Source organism: Telopea speciosissima, chromosome 7 (assembly GCF_018873765.1).
Source record: "Telopea speciosissima isolate NSW1024214 ecotype Mountain lineage chromosome 7, Tspe_v1, whole genome shotgun sequence".
Taxonomy (NCBI): domain Eukaryota; kingdom Viridiplantae; phylum Streptophyta; class Magnoliopsida; order Proteales; family Proteaceae; genus Telopea; species Telopea speciosissima.
The window spans coordinates 24,422,965-24,444,751 of NC_057922.1; the positions used below are offsets into that span (position 1 = coordinate 24,422,965).

Below are 21,787 nucleotides of genomic sequence, written 5' to 3' on the forward strand. Positions count from 1 at the left end.
TACATCTCAACCACATGTCGAGCTATGAGGATGCACCTGACATCTTCCAGCACACCCTGCGTGCAAAGGAGTCGGATCCAACCATAGCTATCTAAGGTTTTATTTATTTATTTTTGGGTAAGGTGAGAATTTATATTAATAATTTGGGAAAACTTGATCACTCCCCTGAACTTATACTGTATTTAATCAAACTCGCTTGTTAAGTCTAACCTCTTCTTTTTCTCTACTATTTTTCCCCTCCCATTTACCTATACCTATTAACGGGTTCTCATCCCGTCTTTCTTGCCCCCCCCCCCCCCACTTTAATTTTCTTTATTTCTTCTACTTCATCTCATCTTTTTCTTCTTCTTGTGTGGATTGAAGCAACGAAACATCCATTTTCTTGACATCTCTATTTTTTTTGCTTCAATTTTGTTTCAGTGTATTCGGCTCTGAATATCGTAGTAGATGTCCTAGCTTGAAAAATCCTATCTATCATGTGTGACAAATTGATCGTGTTTCATTCTATGGCTTCATGACATTTGTTTGTCTAAAGCTACCCATTGTTCACATATATGGCTCAATAAATTTGTGACAATAATAATTTGCATCATTATTGTTGTTAGGTAAAAGTTAGGCAAAAGTCTTCTGCACAATGACCAATGGACAATAGTTGCATCAAAATAGCAATAGCACACCCCCCCCCCCATTTGATGCATCGTGAATGGGGGTACGGTGTCGTGCATGAGTCCCCCTCCCATAATTTTCATCATCATCATCATTATATGGGCATGTGAAATTGCGTGGCCCACATAGGAAGGTTTTGCTGACCCAAAATTCTTCTACAGGGTAGCGCCTGTTGCTCAACTGGGGGATCCAACTTTTGTGGATAGGTAAACCTCTGAAGTCTCTACTCTCAACCCAAATGGAGTCTAGAGTTGGGCTCATGTTCACGTATATGAGCGTACAAGAACAGCTCCCAGCTGTTCAGATAGAATTCATCCATGTGAGTCCTACAAAGTGGATTCCGGTGGATTTCATCTGAACAGCTGGGAGTTGTTCTTGTACGTGAACGTGAGCTGGACTCATGCAGTCTACTAATTGTCATAACAAAGCTTTGAAATTTCAAAACTATTATTATTTTTTGTAAGAGAAATTTGGAACTAGGAGGTATGTGTGGATGCATGCTAATACATAGGAAGGTGGTTATGATTAAATTAGATTCTGAAATATGATATATGACTAATCTAGACCGTGTGCTCTTTATCCACTAACTAGAATTGCCATCATCATTCCACACGGCAAATGAGGTGCGATGCCAAGGAGAAGCCTTCCTATGCAGTAATCAAAACATCCTTACCAAAAGAAAAAAAATCAAAACATTTATGCCTTAAGCTTTCACCTTAACACCACTACTAGAACAACGTCATTCAACGAAGGGTGTTCCTATGAGTTGCCTCAGAAATATGGATTAAGGTATCGATATTGGTATCAGTATGGGTATTGATACTTGGCCAATCTTAGATCGGGTATTGGTATTGAATCAAAGGTAAAATCATCAAAAAAAATTAAATTTTAATGAAAAATAAAGGTAAAATTGACCAATCCAAACCGATACTAGCTAATCCATGTTGGAATCGGATCGATATCGACAAAGACTGATACCGATACCATTATCTCAATCCCCACAATCTGATTGCTAGTACAAGAAAGATAAGGAGAGAAAATTTGATTTAAAAAAACTTGGTTCAAAAGGTGCAATACATTCTACAAGATGAAACAGCCCTTGGAAGGCCCTCTAGTTGATGTGCACTCAAAACAGTTAAGCCACGTTTATGCAAAGCTAGCAAAAGATAGGCTTTGAGAGAGGAGGAGGACAAAACAAGATATGGAGAATAGTGAGTTTCATCTTACACATGGTTGAAAGGGAATGTCCTTATGTACAGGTACACCCCTTGGTATACCCATCCTTGTATATATATGTATGTAGACACCTCTTTATATGTAATATAATATGTTTTGGGTGTACCAAAAGTTTACAAACCCCTCCTAGGGTTTTAGTATGTTCCAAAAAACCCTCTCCTACTCCTTGGTGAATGGGATCCCATTCACCATCGGTGAAAGGAAACTCGATCTCAAATGAATCAAATTTTCGGTCACCCACGATGAAGAGATCTCTTCACTCATAGGTTCTGATACTTTAAGCATATGGCCTAACGAGATGAACTACCTTTTGTAAACCAAATGATTTTGGAAGGTAGATTCCCCTAATGAATAATCAAAACCCCCAAGGTTGAATAGTTTACAGATCCTCATAGTAGAACCTAGCAGAATAGAACCTCATTCTAGACCCTAGCAGGATAGATTGTCACCATGACACAGTTCCATAACACATCCCTTATTCCCCTGAGTCTTTTTTTTTTTTTTGGGGGGGGGGAGGGGGGGGGGGGTTTATATATCTCAATGAGCAAGAAATCAATGAAATCACTTGTAGAGAGTGTTAGCAAACGCAGCCTTAAATTAAGCATATCATATCTGATCTGTTTGGTTTACAATGTCACAGGTTTTGAGTATAATTTGTAAGATACAAACTGAATACAACAGTTAGATAACAAAATTTTGATGAGCCTAAAAACAAAGAAGACAATAAGAATTTGTAACAAAACAGCCTATGAACACTAGAACAGCCTCATCTGATTCCCATTTCTTCTCCAGTTAACGACTTTCATCTAGGGCAGAGATCATAACTTCTTATAATTGAAGTGATTGTAACTGAAGTTTCATCGGGTGGTGACGAGGGCGAAGATCATATCTTCTTGTAATTGAAGTGGTTGAAAGTGAATTCTCTCCAACTGCTTCTGCTGGTAGCATATAATCAGGGTCCATGCAATTATCTACATCTTCTGGTAATTCTTCAACAATCCATGAGGAAAGGTTAACATCACTCTCAGTGTCGGTGTCGGCGTCTTTGCCCTGAGACAATAGCTTATTTCTTTCCATTGCAATAATCTTCTCATTTAGTGTCAATAGCATCTGATGGTTTAGCAGTTCATAGTCCCTGCAAATTCAAAACCCATCACCATCAAATATAGATTCCATCAAGGTACACTAGAACATATTTGTACAGTATATAGATATAACAAATTTACCTGTAAGAGAATATAGAATGTAGAATCTGAATAGAAGCAATGAATAAAAAAGATGTTCTAGCCCAATAAACTTTAGATTCTATCCCAGTTTGTTGATTGAGATCGTAATCCAATAACCTAATTATTGCTAACTCAATCAGGAATGTAGCACATAAACCTGTAAGAACATATGGAAATAAAGAGTCTAAATATAACAATACAAGTTAAATTAATAACATGTGAAACAGAGAGAGTTCAGAGAAGCAAACCTAGATAAAGCCTTGCCCTCACACGATATGTATGGTTTGTACTAGTTAGCATGTAGAGGACAAATATGGTTATGGCATAAAAGAAGAAGGATTTAATCCAACGTGACTCGAGCAATATGGCATTGTGCAAGGTGAAGAGCTTATCAAGAGCAACAAAAATACTTGCTTGCTTTGATTCAAAGGCTTCCTGTATATGAAGACGAATTCCACAATAAGCATAATTCCAGATTTGCAGCTAAAAGTAACCAGTTATATACTACAAACCTGAGCTGACAAGATAGATTTTGAATTTTCGACAAGTTGATCATGGGCTTGTTGCAGCTTCTGTTGTTGTTGAAGGAGCTCTTCTTGTTGCTTGTGACTGAATTCAGCCAGCTTTTGCAAAGCAGCCCTGTTAGAAATAAAGAGTTTAACAATTTTTAAGTTGAAAATGGAAATTTGTCAATTTAAAAACTTGGGTTTTGGTATCTGTTCTACCTGCTTTCTTCCAATGCTTGTGATTGGAAGTTGGTGAGGGAATTAAGACCCTCTAGTGCTGTTGATTGTCCATCAAGAAGTTGCTTTTGTTTATCTAAAGATGTCCCTGCAATGCTGCCTATATCGTCGGCTGTGTTTTGAAGACTTTTCATTTTCGATGACATCGATTCTCCGACTTGGTTGATCTCCCTCTCTATTGCAACAGCTTCATTTCTTAAATGCTCTATGTCCTGTCCCAAGGTCTGGTAAGATTCATGAAGCAATGCCATTCCTACCTCTAATTTTTCCTTCATTTCTGTTTGTCCTTCACGCAGCTCTGATTGAGAAGCTAGGATTCCCTTTGATTGCATGAAAATAGCCTTTGAATGTTCTAATACAACATCAATTTGGATTTCAACATCCTTAGAAGTTTGTGCCATTTGTTGGGTTCGAAGATCAATTGATGTTAATGAATCTTGGACTAGGTTCGAGTTCTGTAACAATTTGTCTGATCTCTCTTCTATGTTTTCTAGTTTATCCTCAACAAGTTCAGCTGATCTCTTCAAGTCATTCACCAATCTCTCTGTTTGTTGCTTGAATGCATCACTCCTGCAACAACACAAAATCAAAATTCAAAAAACCATTAGAAAGAACACCCTTTATTTTGCACTCCATGAACAAGATGAATAGTGTAGAAGATAGGATACTTAACTGTAACTGATGACAAATTAAGTTGGTTTGAAGAAAGAATTCAAGGTAAACTTTATGTGCTTGCTCATCCAATTTCTTGAGGCAGTTAACAATGGGAGCATTGGTTTTGCAAGAAGGGAAAGGTGGTCTCCCAGTGTCTTCTTGAAAGCAATCACTAAGATGCCAAGAAAGTCTAGATTGCTTCTCCTTATCAGCCAAAACATCTGAGCAAGTTGCAAATAGATTCCTGTAAGCCTTTTGCCAACATGAACTAGAAGTGTCCAGTTTTCTCTTTGCATTTTCCACCAACTCAATTGCCTTTGGGCTATCGAGAGTTCCTATGGAGAATTCGGCTACAAATCCATCCGAGGTCATTGCACTGCCCATATGATTCTGATTCTGATTCTGATGATAAGTTTTTGATGTTGTAGAAGAAGAGAACAAACCCCATGAGTGACTTTGCTGTATAAAAGAGAGTAGAAGGAACAGAGAGAGAATACAAAAGTGACCCATTGGACTCTTTAATCCTGCTCCTCTTTCTCAGTCTCCTTGTAACTATCTATGCCTCCAAAAAGCCAAACCTGCAACAGAACAAGTTACACTACTCAGTAAAATACCCAAGATTTCAAGATAATTCATTGAGAAGTTAAGTTTTTGGGAAATGGTTGAAAATAAAAGCCAAAAAAAAAAAAGGTGTCTATGATCGAATCTGGCCCTATATTTGAGTTTGACATACCAAAACACCCTTCCACTTGGCAGAATCTACATGGACACCCTAGGAAAAAGGTTTCCCTAGAGTAGCAGTTTTCCAATTAGTATTGTTGATTAGGGTTTTCATGGGCCTACCATTAGGGTCTTTGGCCTAAGTTTTGGATTACATTGGATCTCATTGCAGACTGTACTAATAAACACATAAACAAGAGGCCCAGGCCCATACATTCCGGAACATAGGACAGTTTTTTTTTTTTTTTTTTTTTGAGGGAGGTTTGGGGGGGCGGCATCTGAAGTAGAACCCATCTTCTGGTTCCATCAAGATTGTCATGGAAGCAATAGGATTCAATAAACAAGTGGCAGAGGAAGGAAGATATAATGAAGGGAAGTGAAGTATCCATTGTCTCTGATAATTGGGGCATGAAAAAACAGTGCAACCATGGCCAAAAGTATTCAAGACTTCCATGTGCAACACAATTGTAGAAAAGGGGCTTAAAAAAACCAAAAGCACAAGGCGAGAAGAAGAAGAAGAAGAAGAAGAAGAACTGGGGTAAAAAACGCACACAAACTTACCTGTCAAAGCAGGAGATGCAGTCTCTGCCTTCGTCTCACAGTCTCCTTGAAGTCGAATTGAGCTCGAAGTCTCAAACGCACGTTGAAGTTTGAAATCGAAGCCTCGAACACCCTTTCGATGATTGCAGGGTTTGGGTTTTAATGTCAGAGAGACGGTTTTTCTTTTTTGTTTTTTTGGGCAGAATGAAGAGACACAGGTGTGTGAGTTATTTATAGGAAGGGAGGTCGTTGTGAGAGTTGTTGTTTACGTTGTCCTACCGCCCAAGAGGAAGGGTGCCCTATTAGGAAAGGGCTGCTGCATAACTAACTTTGTTCCTTAATTTTCCTTGAAAAATTGCGAATTTAACTTTCCTTTCCAGTAAATATATTGTTTTTGGGGGAAGAGATCCTTGCCTGTTCTGGAAAGATTTGTCTTAAGGGATAATATTTGGAACATTAAGTGGTTTGTCCCTTCAACTAAAATTGTATATTTAAGATTACAACAATTCAAAATAGAGAGTGAACCATTGAACCTTAGAGAGAGAGAGAGAAAACTGGCCTCCTTACCAGTCTCTGCTCAAAAACCCAGAAGTGAGAGATGGAGAGGAAACTTAAATGAAGGGAGTGTTATAAGTTATAAATAGGGGAGTAGAGTGTGACGCAAGAAAGAAAAAACTTGAGCCTCAAGTCACAAAAAAGAGAGAGAGAAAGAGAGGAACAGACGTATCTGTACGTTGATTTAACTTACCTAATCTAATCTCTAATAATATATGGAAACCAAAGGGACGTGTCCATCCCATTCTTGATCCATGTTGGGTTCAATGGATCATATATTAATAAGATCATTCCAATCTTTCTGCAATTTTAATGCCTGCCAGTTTGTTTCTTAACGATGCATTAGATCTTAAATTTACTAGACTAGAAAAAGAATTACAAAAGAAGTAGATCTGGGCAACTTTCAGTATATGGGAATTCCAACCACTGATCCATCATGCCAATGATTGGGTTCAATGGTTCATATACACCACTCTTACCGCAATTAATGAACCAGTTTGGTTCACTACCGGTCATGGTTTAAAAACCCGAAACCGAACTAGAAGGAGAGGGCTTGGTGGATGAAGATGAAGGCTGTGAATCGAGCTCAAAGGATGTACGATTTAGGGGGAGAGGGATGGAGCCAGCGAGGGAGGGGAGAGGGAGAAGGAGTGTTGGAGGGAAGAGGAATGCCATGGTAGCAGGAGATGGAGAAGAGGGGACAAGGGCAGTTTTGTCTTTCAAAAAAATTAATATGCTGACATCACTAATTAACGGTTGAAAACCCAATCCCATTACTTTTTAAGTCATATTTGATATTTTAGTATTTAGTGAGATTGTATTAAAATAACAGGATAACTCAAGGGATGATGCTGATAATTTTTCAAATAAAAACCCAAAAATTGAAAAATATGCAAAGAATTCATTTGTCACCTTTAAACTTTTAAACTTAGACAACCCTATTACGGAAGCCCAAGGATGTATTTGGATTGTTCTTCGGGGAGCAAATCATTCTAGACGAAATAAGTGGATGATCTTGTTACCAGAAATCAAACCAAATTGATAGGAAAAAAGGTTTTATTACCGTTGTTAAATACTTGTAAGCAAGGCGGAAACTGAATCGATATTGGATCAATAATAACTCGATAATGGGAAACCGATAAAATTTGGATCAAATCAAAACCAAACATCATATTAATGATTTGATTTCGATTTGACCCATTATTAGATCAAAATTGGTTCAATCTGACCAAAACTGGTTCCTTGTGTTGCTTCTGTGTTGGTTTTTTTTTGGGGTCATTGTTCTCTGTGCCGCAGCGCAGGCTGCACCCAGGCACATGGGCCTGCCACTCTAGGGGGCAGGGTGGTCATTGCACCCACCCCCATGTGTCAGGGCGTAGCCGGCACAGAGAATATTCTCCCTTTTTTTTTTTAGCTCAAAGGGAAGGGAAGATGTGAACCAGAAGTTTCTTGAACCCAAGAGCAATGGGATTTACGCGTCACAATCTACCAAGTGCTCTAGGCACTTATTCATGTGTTACTGTTGTTGTTGAATCATCTTCTAGCAATAATATTTCAAGTAGAGCCCGAGGCGCGCAATGCTAGAATCATTTATCCCACTTTCAACTCTTACACTACTCCCCCATGGTTCGTAATCTCAGATCGGATAGGTCGATATCAGTTAGATCGGATCGGTATCGGTCAAGGCTGATACCGAGATTTGACTGATACAGAAAGGTTTGCCTAGATCGTTCCTTGGATCGGCCGATCCTTGACCGATCCGGCTGAATATTTTTTATTTTTTCAAAGTTTTTAAGTTTTTTTTAATGTTTTATATTATCTACACTGTTATTGACCGATATTGATCGAATCGATCCGGATAATATCAGCTGATCCAATCCCGAGATCAAAACATCCACTAACTTTGGCCAATATATGATATGATCCATAAAAAAATGATTTTGGGGGTTTTTTGACTGATCCTAACCGATTTGTACCAATCCGGAAAGGTTTTGGCAATGACTGATACCGAATCCGATACATGGATTTTGAACCTTGTACCCTACCGACTTTCCCATCTCCTCTATTCAATCATCTCTCTGTGGGCAAGAGAAAATTAAGCCCCGTTGGATGAAAGTCATAGCCTGCTCTTCTAGGATGTTTCACCTCAGTCTCCTCCCAGCCATCTGAATCCTCATAAAGGGCAAAAAAAACATTGAGGATAGAAGTTTCTCTCAAAGGAAGGCAAAAAACAGGTGTTTGCTTAAAGTCTAGACACTGACAAATAGGGTTACATTAGGGTCGGGTTGGGCCGGGCTTTATAGAACCATAGTCCAACCCTGAGTCCCTGTAGCTGGGCCCAATCCCGACCTGCCCTGACTCAAGGCCTTAAAAATCTGATCCTGACCCGCCTCAGGGTAGGGCTGACCCTGATTGGCCCTGATCATGGGGAGGAGGAAGGAATGACATGGGCTGGGGAGAAAATTGTCAATTTTACGTGAACTAATACTATAATAAAATGTATTATATCTCTTATTATCTTCATATATAATATATTATATAAGAAAATGTGGGTGACGTTTAAAGTTTATAATATATATATATTATATCAATATATATTTTATAGTATAACTTAAAACAGGGTCGGGCTGGGCTATAGGCTTAGCCCGAGGCCTCAACCCTGGCCCGACCCGATCCTGCCTCAGGGCAAAAAATTTCCAACCCTGACCCACCCTCAGGGCCAAATATCTCAGCTCAGACCCTATTCGGGCTCAGGCCCAAACCCGCCCTGGCCAAACTTGTAACCCCTAGTGACAAAGATAAAAGATGTGTTAAATAATATGTTAAACCCTTATTAAATTTGGTAATGGAAATTTCAAATGAAAATTTTAATTTCTTTCTTAAATCTAAGAAATTTGATTGTAAATTTTAATTTCTTCCTCACAATCTCTTCCCCCTCTCTTTCATTAAATATGTAGGCTCCCCTTCTTTATCATTAATTGTATTATTTTACTTCATTAAATATGTAGGCTCCTCTTCTTTATCATTAATTGAACTATTTTGCTATCTGGTATTGATTTGACGTGTAAAATGCCAATATAAGTGGACATATAAATCCCCTTTCTAATTTTATATTACCAAATTTCGAATTTTTTGAAGTTAGTCAACCATGTTAAGTGTTGATTTTATAGGTTTCTATTTTTTGAATGAACTTATTGGTTGTCATATCCTATAAGGTCTGTTTTCTCAAGAATAGGTTGATAAAAGGACTCTATCTGAGAGTGTGACTCATGCGCTCAAAAATAGGAATTGAAGAAGCGTAATGATCGCCCCACCCTCCATGAAAGACAGAAAATCCTGCTCATGTTGATGCTTTTGTGAAAAGTTGGGACATGTATATGGTCAGGCTGGACTTGATTGATCTCAGCCCAGGCTTGACCCGACCTTGCGCTTGAAAATCTCTGCCTCAGCCCAACTTGCGGGTTTAAAACCCAACCCCAGCCCTTGGGCTCAAGGCAAGCTCGATCTCAGGCTAGTCGGGCCAAATTTGCACCTTTAGACCATTATCAGCAGAGAAGTCTACATCCCGCATAACTTTTTGCTACACATTTCAATGAGCATGGTTCAAGGAATCGATCTCGGATCTGTGGAATCACTCTAATAGAATCGGTATCGGCCGAGGGCAATTCTGACTCTTGTCCAATCTGATCCAAGGTTAAAAAGGTAATAAATACCAATCCTTATTAAATTCAGGGACAAATCCGTCCAATCTGACCGGGTTCAGTGTGATTCGGTTCGGAATTGACCAAGACAGATCCCGATCCGATTCCCGATTACTAGAATCGATCCACTTAATTGCATGTACCAACAGAGTAGAAAATGCGCCAATGCCAACGGTTACGAAAGCGCCACGAGAAAGAGAGAGATGGAGAAACATAAAAAATAAAACCAAACCAACGTTTCAGTGTTCTATTGAATCATATTAAGCCACGTGTCCCTCCAAATTTTTGTTTTTTAAGGTTTATGAAGATGCTCAATACCACATATGTTTGGTTTTTTTTTTTTTAATCTATCCTAGTCAAGGGCCTACAGCCCAACTACAAACCACGGGGAGGAGAGGTGTATTTTTGGCACAAGAAAATTGTCCCAGTCTGCTTCTGCTTCTGCTTCTGCTTCCTCCTCACAGGCACAAAAGTCCAACCGAAGGACCTTTCTCGTCAACTCTCTTTCTCACTCGCCTTTAGTTCCGACCTTTCTCTGTTAGTGAGGGGAGAAGTTTCAGAAGACTTGAGATTCCGCCATGGACGTAGCGTCTCAGCTCGTCCTTTGCGGAATATCATTACCCAATGCTCCTTCCTGTTCAAGGAACAGTTCAGTGTCTCCCTTTACCTTTGCTGCAAGCATCAAGTCTCGGAATCGAAGCGTTGTCGTTTCTGTGGCCACTGATCCCAGACGGGCTGAAACTGGATCTTCTCGAGATGTGCCGCCGAAGGCGATCAATGGATCTTCTTCGGTAGGTCAACTGGATTTCAACAGTTACAAAGAAGATATATGTTTCATTAATGACTAGTGTTGCTCTTTGTTGATGTGCTCTTATGTTGATTTTGGGAATTGGCAGAGAATTGGGGATGTTTCGCAGGAGATTAGGAGAGTGAGAGCACAAATGGAAGAAAACGAACAGTTGTCCACACTCATGAGAGGCCTTCGTGGGCAGAATTTGAGCGATTCGCAATTTGCTGAAGACAATATACGGCTTCGCCTCGTTGAGGTCCGTAGCTGATTTATTTGGATGCATACTTAACTTCTTAATTTCTGTTCCTTGACATCATTCTCCGTCCCTTATTTGCTATTTTTTTGGTTGTTTCGTTTGTGGAAATTCTTACGTGCATTCTCTGCTTAATGGATAAAACTAGAAAAGATTTTAATTTTCTGTTCTCTGTCGCTCTGGTCTTCCAATCTATGAATATTTAAACAGAAAGACCCTATTTTTTTTTATTGTATTTGCGTTGTCACCTCCCCCTCTCCTCTTTTGCTCTCTTTTGGGGGGTGGGGAGGGCAATTGAAGAGTAGGAATTTTAACCCAATTTTTTTTTCTTTTTGGACTTTATTTGACTGATGACATATTGATATGACTGAAGGACGTAATCATATTCACAGTTGTGAATGGGAAAAGAATATGGAAGTGGATTTTATGAATTGATGTGGCATATCTTCTTTCTTCTTACTTTTCCTCGAATTAATCTACTGCATTCTGGACCTTGGGCTGTTTTTCGCGAGGTCTACGCTATGGAGTTGTTTGGTGCCTTTTGTTAAATTAGTCCTATAAGGTTTGGAGGATTGGTTTCTACTTTTGGCCTTTCTGAGTTTTTGGGATTTTTGGATGGATGTTAAGAGTGCATAATTGTAATCAGGGCTTCAAGAGTGAGAAACAAGAAGAAGATTTCTGATTGTCCAATTCACTGCTCAAAGGAATGCTATTCTGTAGTTTTCACTGCTAATGTCCTGTCTGTGAGATTGTTACAGATTGTTTGTTCTATATCACATGACAAACTTAAAATGAAGCTTTCTGATCAGTATAGATGTTATCTCTGTGAGAAGGAAGCAAGAAGTTGGTGACTAAAGCTTTTCCTTACTTTGACCCCACCTTCCAGGTTGAGGAAAGCAGTGAGTCTTTACCTTTGGTTTATGAACCTGTTAGCATCTCCTCATACTGGGGAAAGCGTCCTCGTGCTGTTGCAACACGTATTGTCCAGTTGCTATCTGTTGCTGGTGGTTTTCTCTCTCGTCTTGCCTGGGACGTGATAAACAAGAAGGTTAAAGAGGTGTGTATTTAAAGCCATGCTTGTCTGCTTCAATATCTTTGCTGTATTCTACCAAACTGTTGTTTCTTGGCCGATACCCAGGGTATAACCCATTTTCAGTGCGGAATTATGTTGCATTTTAAGAGCTTCTGACCATGATTGAGTTTTAAATGACTAAACCAACTGATCCATCGTACAATTTGCTATCTGGAACTGTTTGTGTCTGTGTCCCTTTCAAATCCCTCATCATTTTAAGCTTCATTTGGAAGGAGGGTTGATGCCACCGTTCTTTCCCCAATAGTGGGTGATTCCTGTCACTGATACCTTCGTCTTCTTTTTTGTTTGGTAGGCTCTTGTTTGTCCATTGTAGTTTCTGCCACTTGTAAAGTGAAACTTTGGAGGGTTGTCCTGTTCCTCTTTTTCCCCCCTTTCCTTTTTTTTTGTGTGTGTGTGTGTGTGTGTGGGTGGGTGTGCGTGTGTGTGGGGGGGGTTATATATGTTTCCTTCATCGGCATTTTCCTTTAAATCTTGAAATTCATACTATTCATCCTTGTGCTTGTCGAGATGAACCTTGATTACTTCAACCATTATGAAGGTTTAAAAACTCAGAATTGGGTATGGGATCCCGATGTCCATTGATTCTGATTCGACTCGTCACAGAATTGGCCGGACTCTCCCAAACTCATTGTAACTTAGTCTAACTCAGTACATGCAGGATCGGTGCGAGTTGGAATTGGCCTCGGTCGATACCGTGTCGAATTGGCTGATTCCACCGATTCTGATCCGAGTGTTAAAATCATGACAATAATATCAAACTTCTTTTTTATTCACCTTTTTTGCTTCTTGTTTATTAGAATGAAGTTGCACGGGCCATTGAATTGCGGGAGATTGTAACATCTTTGGGTCCAGCATATATAAAACTTGGGCAAGCATTGAGCATTCGACCAGATATACTTTCCCCTGTAGCAATGACAGAGCTGCAAAAGCTTTGTGATAAGGTAAAATAAATGGACTGCTCTGACATCTGCTTCTTATTTCTAAGTTTATGATTGACGTACTATATGCATGGGATTTTGTATCAAATTCTCTTCATCAAATGCTTAGAACCCCCGAGAGAAAACAAAATATTACCAACATGAATAAGGGAGGCTTTTCATGGATTTGAGTGCTGTCTATACATTCTATCATGAGTTCAGACTTCTAAGCTTGGGGCAATCTAGAGCTGGTATTTATCCTAGGAAAACTGGACTAGCAGTTTCATGTGACAGTTGCTGTCTTTATCCTGTTGAATCTCCCCCCTATTGGATGCTATTACATATTTTATTTCTTTCTTAATCTATGCTGGTCATGCATCTCATCACCTCATGGAACTTATCTTAATCCGACGTGTCATTATCTTGATTGACCGATGGATTGAGAAGTAAACTGCCAAACTTAGACTAGGAAATCACCATAAAAAAATACTGGTTATCGGTAAATCATGTCATTAACAACTTGAAAGCAGAGGGATCCATTAAAAGCTTATGGAGAACATGGAGACGCATATATAATTGTCCTGTAGTCTCATCGTGGAATTCAGAAATTTCAAAAAATCTGTACTGATAAGGCTAGCAATCATTTTCTTGCTGTTATGGGCCCTCATTGTACAAGCAGCTGTCTATGAAAACCACTTAATATTGAATCCAAAAGGAGAAAGGAACGGCATGAACTTTTCTGTTCTTATTTTCTTAACATTTTTTATTAGCCCAAATATTATTTGGGACCCGGGGCAGCCCCTAATCTTTATTAACAATTCAATAAGAAAACTGAGTACAAAGGGTGGGGGGGGAGGGAATAGCCCGCCTTACCCCTACCCAAAAGAGACACTTCTCTCACTCACATAGCGATAAGCTAAAAACCACCCCACTAAGAATACTATCACAGAAGACAAACTTACATTTTAAAGACTGGTAATCCAGCTTTATCCTCCCTCAAGATGCGGCGTAGGTCGTTAGGAAGCGCTTGATCCGTACGGAATGAAGAGTTACACGCTGACCCACATGCGAGATTAGCCAAGAAATCAGCAGCCCGATTGCTTTCTCTGTATGTGAATTGAATAGAAACTCCAAGCGAATCTGCCAGCGCGAGAACTTCTTGGAACCAATACCAACAACTCCACAATTTAAATCCCCGAAGGTTTTGCAAACCGAACAATGGTAGCCGAGTCTGAATTAACATGACACCCTGTATACCCCAAATAGGCGCATAAATGTTATTTTCTTAACATCTAACAGGTTGTCCTTGCTAGAAATTGTGGCTGAAATGTCCTGTTTTTCTAATTATTCTTTTGTAATACTCAAGATATAATTGTAGTGATTCAAATTTCCAATAATTTATTGTGCCAGGGGCTCCCAGTAGTGGTGTTTATCCATCAAAGTGACTACTAGAACTTGTAGGCCATGCCCATGTAAAATCATTGCACTCTAAATCTGGGACCTGCATGTTCATAATTTTCTTGTAAAGAAATTCAAGAAACTACGAAGGCTGTCATTAAATTATCTACTGGAGAAATAAGGTATAAGTCAGTTTGTTAAGAATTCGGAGTCTTCAGACCATTGACTCCATATCTCCAAATGTTCACTAATTATTGTATTGGGTACTTATAGCTTGTCATAGACATCCTGTTCTCTGTGCTTCCAACCTTTAGCTGATTGCACTCTGTTTGATTTTTGAAGGTTCCTTCATTTCCAGATGATGTAGCTATGGCCCTTATAGAAGAGGAGCTTGGTCAACCTTGGCATAAAATCTATTCTGAACTTACTTCGTCTCCAATTGCTGCTGGTAATCTTCTGAATATCTCTCCAATTCTTGATTTTGTAATTCATTGAGCTGCTTTACCAATTAAAATCAACTTGTTTTATGATGTCTTTGTTCAGCATCTCTGGGTCAGGTATATAAGGGCAGACTAAGAGAGAATGGGGATTTAGTTGCTGTTAAAGTACAACGGCCTTTTGTCATTGAGACTGTAACAGTTGATTTATACATCATCCGGAACTTGGGATTGTTTCTCAGGAAGTTTCCTCAGGTATTATATTTCCCCTTCTTTTTGGAACATTAGGTAGTTTTTTGTTGAATATTTTATATTTGACCTTTATTTCCTTTGCCTTAGTTAATAAACTTCAGCCTATCTCCCCCTCCACCCCCCCCCCAAAAAAAAAAGGAAAAAAAAAGAAGAAAATCTGTTGCAGCTAGCCTTAGTTTCCTTATTTGCTCTCTCCAAATTTTCAGATCATCTCCTATGATGTTGTTGGGTTGGTGGATGAATGGGCAGCTCGTTTCTTTGAGGAACTTGATTATGTTAATGAGGGTAAAAATGGAACACGCTTTGCTGAAATGATGAGAAAGGACCTTCCACAGGTTTGTTTGATAGATGTATTAATGCAGTTGAGTGTTGGATATGTTATTTTCCTCTTATGTGAATATGTTAAAAGACAACGGTTTTAGATGTTAAAATGCTGCTTAATTTCTCGGCTTGTAAAGAGCAATTAGATAAGTTTTTACTCTGAATTTAAAATGTATGACTGAGCAATTAAAAAATATCAACAGGAAAGGAATGTTGTACAATATTCCTAGAGCTTTTTCTTGTTATGAGGTGTAACAAATGGCTGAGTTATATTTAGGATATGGATATACACTAAAACAGCAATGGTGGAGTTCTCAACTAAATAACTAGACTGTCTAATCTGAACTAGTGAGGTTTTGAACAAATGTTCCCTATCGGCTGGATCACTTAGTTTTTGATTCTTGACTGAAACCGTGCAAACTTGGTATCTCTGCTTCACCGAGATGGTTTGACAAGTGTGGTTGATTCATTGTGTGCTGGTGTTCTTATTCATTTTCCATTTTTGAGAAATCTGATGCTTTTGTTGTCTACTTATTCGGCCAACACATACTCAATAAGGAGGTTTTTTGTAGTATGGTGAAAGAAAAGCATATAATGGGCTTCTTTCTAGTATATTTTAACATGCCTGAGAATTGGGAAAAGCGTTTATCAAAAGAGTGTATAGGTTTGTTTTTTATGGCTTGAATGTGATGTATCTATCCATGCTGACGTACTTCCATGAATTGGACAGATATTGGTGTAGCAATCAAATACACTAATACCAAAGAATTGGTTTGTCTGAGTTGAACATGAGTGGTTGGTAGAGGTGATAAGATTATTTTAGAACAAATATTTTAAAAGGACCGGGTCCAACTCTCTCCTTCAGTGGGACTGATGAGGATTGTGATCTGGGATCCTTTGTATGGGGATGGAAGCTGGATAAGATCATTGGATAAAAGCCCCTTACTACTTGAGTGTGTTAGGATCATATGCTGGGTAATTTGAGACTTGTAGCTTTTCATTTATTCTACCTTATTCTGCTTTGTGTATCTGAAAAGAAGTAAAGTATAAATAGCATCTTTGAAACTTGTTGCAGAGCCCATCTTGGGGTCCACCATGTTGAATTGCTGCAAATTCTTTCTAAAAATTAAAATGATTATAAAATAACGAGTAACTAATTAATCCTTGTTAAAACATATAGAGTTGCATCAACTTGCATGTACCAAAATTAATTTTTCCTGTGAGAAAAATTATTTTATGGTGAATCTTCCAAAGAAATACCCATAATATTTGGTTAATAATTTAATAACACCTAAAAAGGTAAAACCTAAATGTATCTTGGTTAATATCTTAGTGTCATCATGTCATGTATGCAAAATTACAGTAAAGCCCTTGAGTTTTAAAAATCCATATCAAATAATTTAGAATTTTGAAAAATAAAGCTTAAAAAGATCCTGCAAGTTACTTTTAAGTATGGAGATCTGTATTTGTAGAATATTCTTGTACCAAATTATATAAATACCAATTTGGCAAGTGGCTGTGATTCTGCCAACTACAATATGGCTGTTACAACCAGTTGAGACCTCAATCAGTACCTAAGAACCAGTGTTTTTAAAAAAATGGAACAGCTGTCAAACTGCTTAGGCTTGGGGAACCCAGAGGATTGCTGCCTATCCAAATGGGCTGAGTAGGTATGCAGTAATTTTCACAAAAAATGGTATTTACACTTTATATGTTGAGTTCTGGCATAAAAGAAACCGTGGCATGATGGGAAAGTACTTAATTAATATCCTTGTTTCAGGTCTTGGGTCTCAATCTCTTTGAAAGAAAGTTTCAAGATTTTTTTTCTTTGAAATATATATAAGGAAGCACGTTCTCTGTCCAGCACGGGGGCCAATGGGAGTGCATGTGGAGCATCAACAGGGGTGGCATTTCAGCCTTTCACGGGGGCGGGGTGGTCATTTCCCCCCCTCTGTCTGGGTGCACCGTGCACACTTCCTGACAGAGTCCTTTCCCCCTGTATATAATCTATGGATCATGTCTTGTCTGATGGTCTTTTGTGACAGCCTAAACAATTTGATTGTCAGAAATGGGCAGCTACGGATCAGTTTTTCTTCTAAATTTTTTTACTTTGGGATGGACCATTTGTCCCATTGGTTAACAGTCCAAATGATCATATGTGATCTGGTTATTTGGTCTGATGTTAATGAAAACATAACTGATGCAAATTGGTGTCATAGCGTATTGAAAATTAACTATGTAATATCGACCTCTCCTAAAGTAAACCTAGAGTTGGAAGAGTAAGTTTGTAACTTTTTATTCTACATGTGACAGTTAGTAGTGCTCACGGCCCAGTTGTTTCCTGAAAGTCTAGCATGTATTGCATCAATAACTTCTAAGGCCAGTAATGATCACATTGTCATTTGAACTAGTCAATGGAAGGTGAGGGACGTGCCTGTGATTCTCTGTGTAGACACCGAATATGTATAATAGGATGTTAGTTCCTTATAGCTATCAATCATGGTATCCTCACATTCAATTACTATACAAAGGTATTATTATAGGCATTAGTAGTCGTGTAAACCAATTGATCTGCTGTCAGCTAAAGTATGAGAAAAAAATAAATACCTCGTAAATAGCCTAATTCAACATGAATGCACTAATAATATGACATTGGTCAAATTCAATAAGTAATCAATAGTGAAACAACCACAAGAGGAGAAATAACTGTGTAAGCAGTTGATAGTGACTTTGGTTGGGTTATTATTTCTGGGTTTGTACAAATCATAGTTGTCAAGGCGACCCAAGGCAATGGAGAGGTGCCTAGGCGCTTAGGCGACAAGGCATCCGCCTAGGCATCCTCAAGTGTTGTTTTTTATTTCTCCCCTTCAATATTTTAGTATGCTACAATATATAACTTATATAATAAAAAATCAACATTAAGCCTCCTCAAGTCATAAAAAATCAACATTAAGTCACCTCAAGTCATAAAAAATCAACATTAAGCCACTTCAAGTCATCAAAAATAACATTAAGTCACATCAAGTCATAAAAAATCAATATTATTAAGCCACATCAAGTCATAAAAAATCAGCATAGAACTAGAAGACAGCAGAACTGAAGAAGCAAGCTATTGGAAGTTTGAAACAATCAAAACATACATTTGTTTATACTAGTCTCACATTTGGTTTATACTGTTCTTAGAAAATATGATCTTATCTATAAGTAATTAAATTGCTCTTGATTTAGAGAGATGTTCTTGTTCCCTAAGAAGTTTGACTAGTCAAATGATTTTATTTTATTTTTACATGAGACTTTTAGTTAGGGCACAAAACCAGCTTTCCAACAAATCCAAAATCAAGGGTGTCAAAATCAAACCGAAACGAACTGAACCGTTTAAGCTGAAACCATGATACCGTTTAATAAATGGTTCAGTTATGATTTAAAAATTGCGTCCGTTTAGGTGAACGGTTTGAACTGAACCGAACAGTTTAACCGAAATGTTTAACACCCTTTAGCAAAATTGCTTAAATCTGATTTATATTGAAGAAGTTATGTTCCGGTCAAACCTTATTTGGTCTGTACAAATGCTGTCAAAGTCACTCGGAGACTTTTTGTATTAGTTAGGGCAAAAACCAGCTTTCCAACAAATCCAAAATTGCTTAAATCTGATTTATATAGAAGAAGTTATGTTCCGGCCAAACCTTATTTGGTTTGCACAAATGCTGTCAAAATCACTCTGAATGAAAATCTTTTTTTATATATCAAAACAAATGAATATTTTACCGCACTTTTGGTTTTTAGCAATGTTTTACCATATTAAGATTTATAGAATTTTTAGATTTGAGAAAAACCCCAACATTTGAAAGTGGAAATTTTCACCTACCCCGAAAATCCAGTTTTTGTTCTTGAACCGGGGGGGAGGGGGTGTTGACTTTTTATTCTTTTGGAATTTGATTTTTTAACTACTTTTATTGGATTTAAATAGGGGGAGTATTTGCTTATTTATGAATAATATCTTAATTAAATATTTTTACAAATGATATTTGACATAAATAAGGGCCAATACCAGGTTCGATACCAATAAACACCAGTGCAAGGGGCCCTGCAATCAGGCGGCTGTCGCCTAGGAAATGCCTTGACAACTATGGTACAAATAGAGTCTGGCAGTAAATATGATCCCTCTGAAGTAGTCTTTGCCACCTATAGACCTGTTGGGGTAAAAATGGTCTAGTGATTTTCTTAAATCTTTAATGCCCTGGCAAACATGCAATGGCATGGAGGACCTCTTCTGACGGAGGTTTATTTATTATTGTTCCTTCATGAAAGCTCCACTTTTAGATAGCTCATCAACCAATGAATTGCTAGATTGGCATCTATAACAGAATGAGATGTTGATGGTTGGATATTAGATAGCAAGCCTTTCGCTTGAAAGGGGATAGTCTAGGGCCTCTCATAGTTGAAGAGATCCACTCAATAGCATTAGAAGAGTCTCTTTCGACCTCTGACTGGGTCTCCTTGGAAGGAGAAACAAACTGAGTTTGAACAAAGGGCCATGATACAGTTGTCACTCAGTCTGTCTCTCCAATAGGGCTCAGATTCTTGCACAATATTTCCCTCATGAGCTTTGTTTATAATTTCTTTATAGTGCAAATATGTTATCTGATCTCCTACAGTGTGCAAGGGTAGCTGTGTGATCTTGAAAATTCTGATGTTTCAGGTTGTTATACCTAAAACGTACCATAAATATACTTCAAGAAAGGTTCTAACAACAGGCTGGATAGAAGGAGAGAAGTTATCACAAAGTATTGAAAGTGATGTTGGAGATCTGGTTAATGTGGGAGTCATATGCTACCTAAAACAGGTACTATATTATCATGCAAGCATTTTGATTCTGCAAAAAAAGTTTGAGCCTGAGGGTACATATTTTATTGGTATTTGTTCCACTTGTTGTGTACCCTATCCATGAATTTGCTTAACTTAAAATAGAACTTTTGTTTCATGATGAAACTTTCATCCCTCATAATGTGGTTTATAGCAGTATTACACCATGCAAACAATCAATAGATGAAAGGAAGAAGAAGAGGAGAAGAGGAGATCAATGGAGGGAGAAAAGAAGACTCACAGCTTGGGTAAGATACCTCCTTACCATGAGCAGTACTATTATGTATTAAGTAAAAAAAATAAAAAAAACAATGCTATGAAAAATCCCCACTGCACGAGGCTCCCGCTACTGCGAGGTCTAGGGAGGGTTATAGTGTACGCAGCCTTACCCCCACTTCGTGGAGAGGTTGTTTCCCAACTTCTGGAGCAACCTTACCGTTGTGCCAAGGTCCGCCCTTAAACTAGGACAATTATACCCTTAACTAAAACATAAGCAATTAAGCCCAAACTACCCCTATCGATGCGTGTATACAAAACCCTATTGGTAGGAGGGAGAATATAAATAACTTAACACCCCCTCTCCCGCAAGCTGGAGTACATCACCCATGCCTAGCTTGAAACAACCATCAAGAAAAGCTGGACGAAACAAGACTTTAGTGCACATATCAACAAGCTGATTACCAGAAGTAACAAATGGAGTTGAGATTGGTTTCCTCATCACAACGTCTCCTACAAAATGACAGTCCACTCATGAAAAACAGGGTTACTAACAATGTAGATGGCAGCCTGATTGTCCCAAGACATATTTATAGGTTTAGTAATAGGAAAACAAGCTCCTGAAGAAGTGATTTCAACCACATCAACTCAGCTGCAGCCTGCAGTATGAGTCATAGCCCTATACTCAGCCTTAACACTAGATCTCGTCACAGTAGTTTGCTTTTTGCTCCTCCACGTGACAAGATTACCACCAACAAATGCGCAATACCCAATAGTTGACCTATCACTGTCAGCACCAACCCAATTTGTATATGAATAGCCAACCAATTCAATATGCTTATTAAGTCTATGAACGAGACCCTTTCTTGGAGCACCCTTGAGGCACCTTAGAATCCGACAGGTAGCCTCTCAGTCAGCCTTCATAGGTGAGTCCATAAATTGGCTTATAACACCCATAACAAAGGTTATGTCTGGCTTGGTAACAATAAGATTAATGAGCTTACCAACTAATCTCCTGTATTGATGCTTTTCAGCAAGTTCTTCACCATCAATAGCCCCAAACTTCTGATATGGATCTATTGGAGTATCAACAGGTTTGGATGCCAATATACCAGTCTCAGTCAAAAGATTAAACACATATTTTCTTTGGGAGAGACTAACCCCTTTCTTTCTACGAATAGCCTCAATATCAAGAAAATACTTGAG

General features: G+C 38.4%; 2 protein-coding genes across 2 annotated transcripts in view; one reads left to right on the plus strand and one right to left on the minus strand.

Annotated features, from left to right (window-relative positions):
• Positions 1-2,716: 2,716 nt before the first annotated feature.
• On the minus strand, positions 2,717-5,131 carry LOC122667132 (protein GAMETE EXPRESSED 1). The gene is made up of 6 exons (XM_043863332.1): positions 4,545-5,131; positions 3,854-4,441; positions 3,641-3,767; positions 3,377-3,563; positions 3,129-3,285; positions 2,717-3,037 (listed from the first exon to the last, which is right to left on the minus strand). Exons 1-6 carry the CDS (start codon positions 5,033-5,035, stop codon positions 2,731-2,733), a joined length of 1,857 nt encoding a protein of 618 aa, XP_043719267.1. The 5' UTR covers positions 5,036-5,131; the 3' UTR covers positions 2,717-2,730.
• Positions 5,132-10,525: 5,394 nt separating this feature from the next.
• LOC122666574 (uncharacterized protein sll0005) overlaps positions 10,526-21,787 on the plus strand; it is a 28,994-nt gene continuing 17,732 nt past the window's right edge. The window contains exons 1-8 of the mRNA XM_043862587.1: positions 10,526-10,832; positions 10,938-11,087; positions 11,971-12,141; positions 12,975-13,118; positions 14,835-14,940; positions 15,036-15,184; positions 15,391-15,516; positions 20,202-20,345. Coding sequence (XP_043718522.1) covers positions 10,620-10,832; positions 10,938-11,087; positions 11,971-12,141; positions 12,975-13,118; positions 14,835-14,940; positions 15,036-15,184; positions 15,391-15,516; positions 20,202-20,345 — 1,203 coding nt within the window. The 5' untranslated portion in view covers positions 10,526-10,619. The remainder of the gene's footprint in view (positions 10,833-10,937; positions 11,088-11,970; positions 12,142-12,974; positions 13,119-14,834; positions 14,941-15,035; positions 15,185-15,390; positions 15,517-20,201; positions 20,346-21,787) is intronic.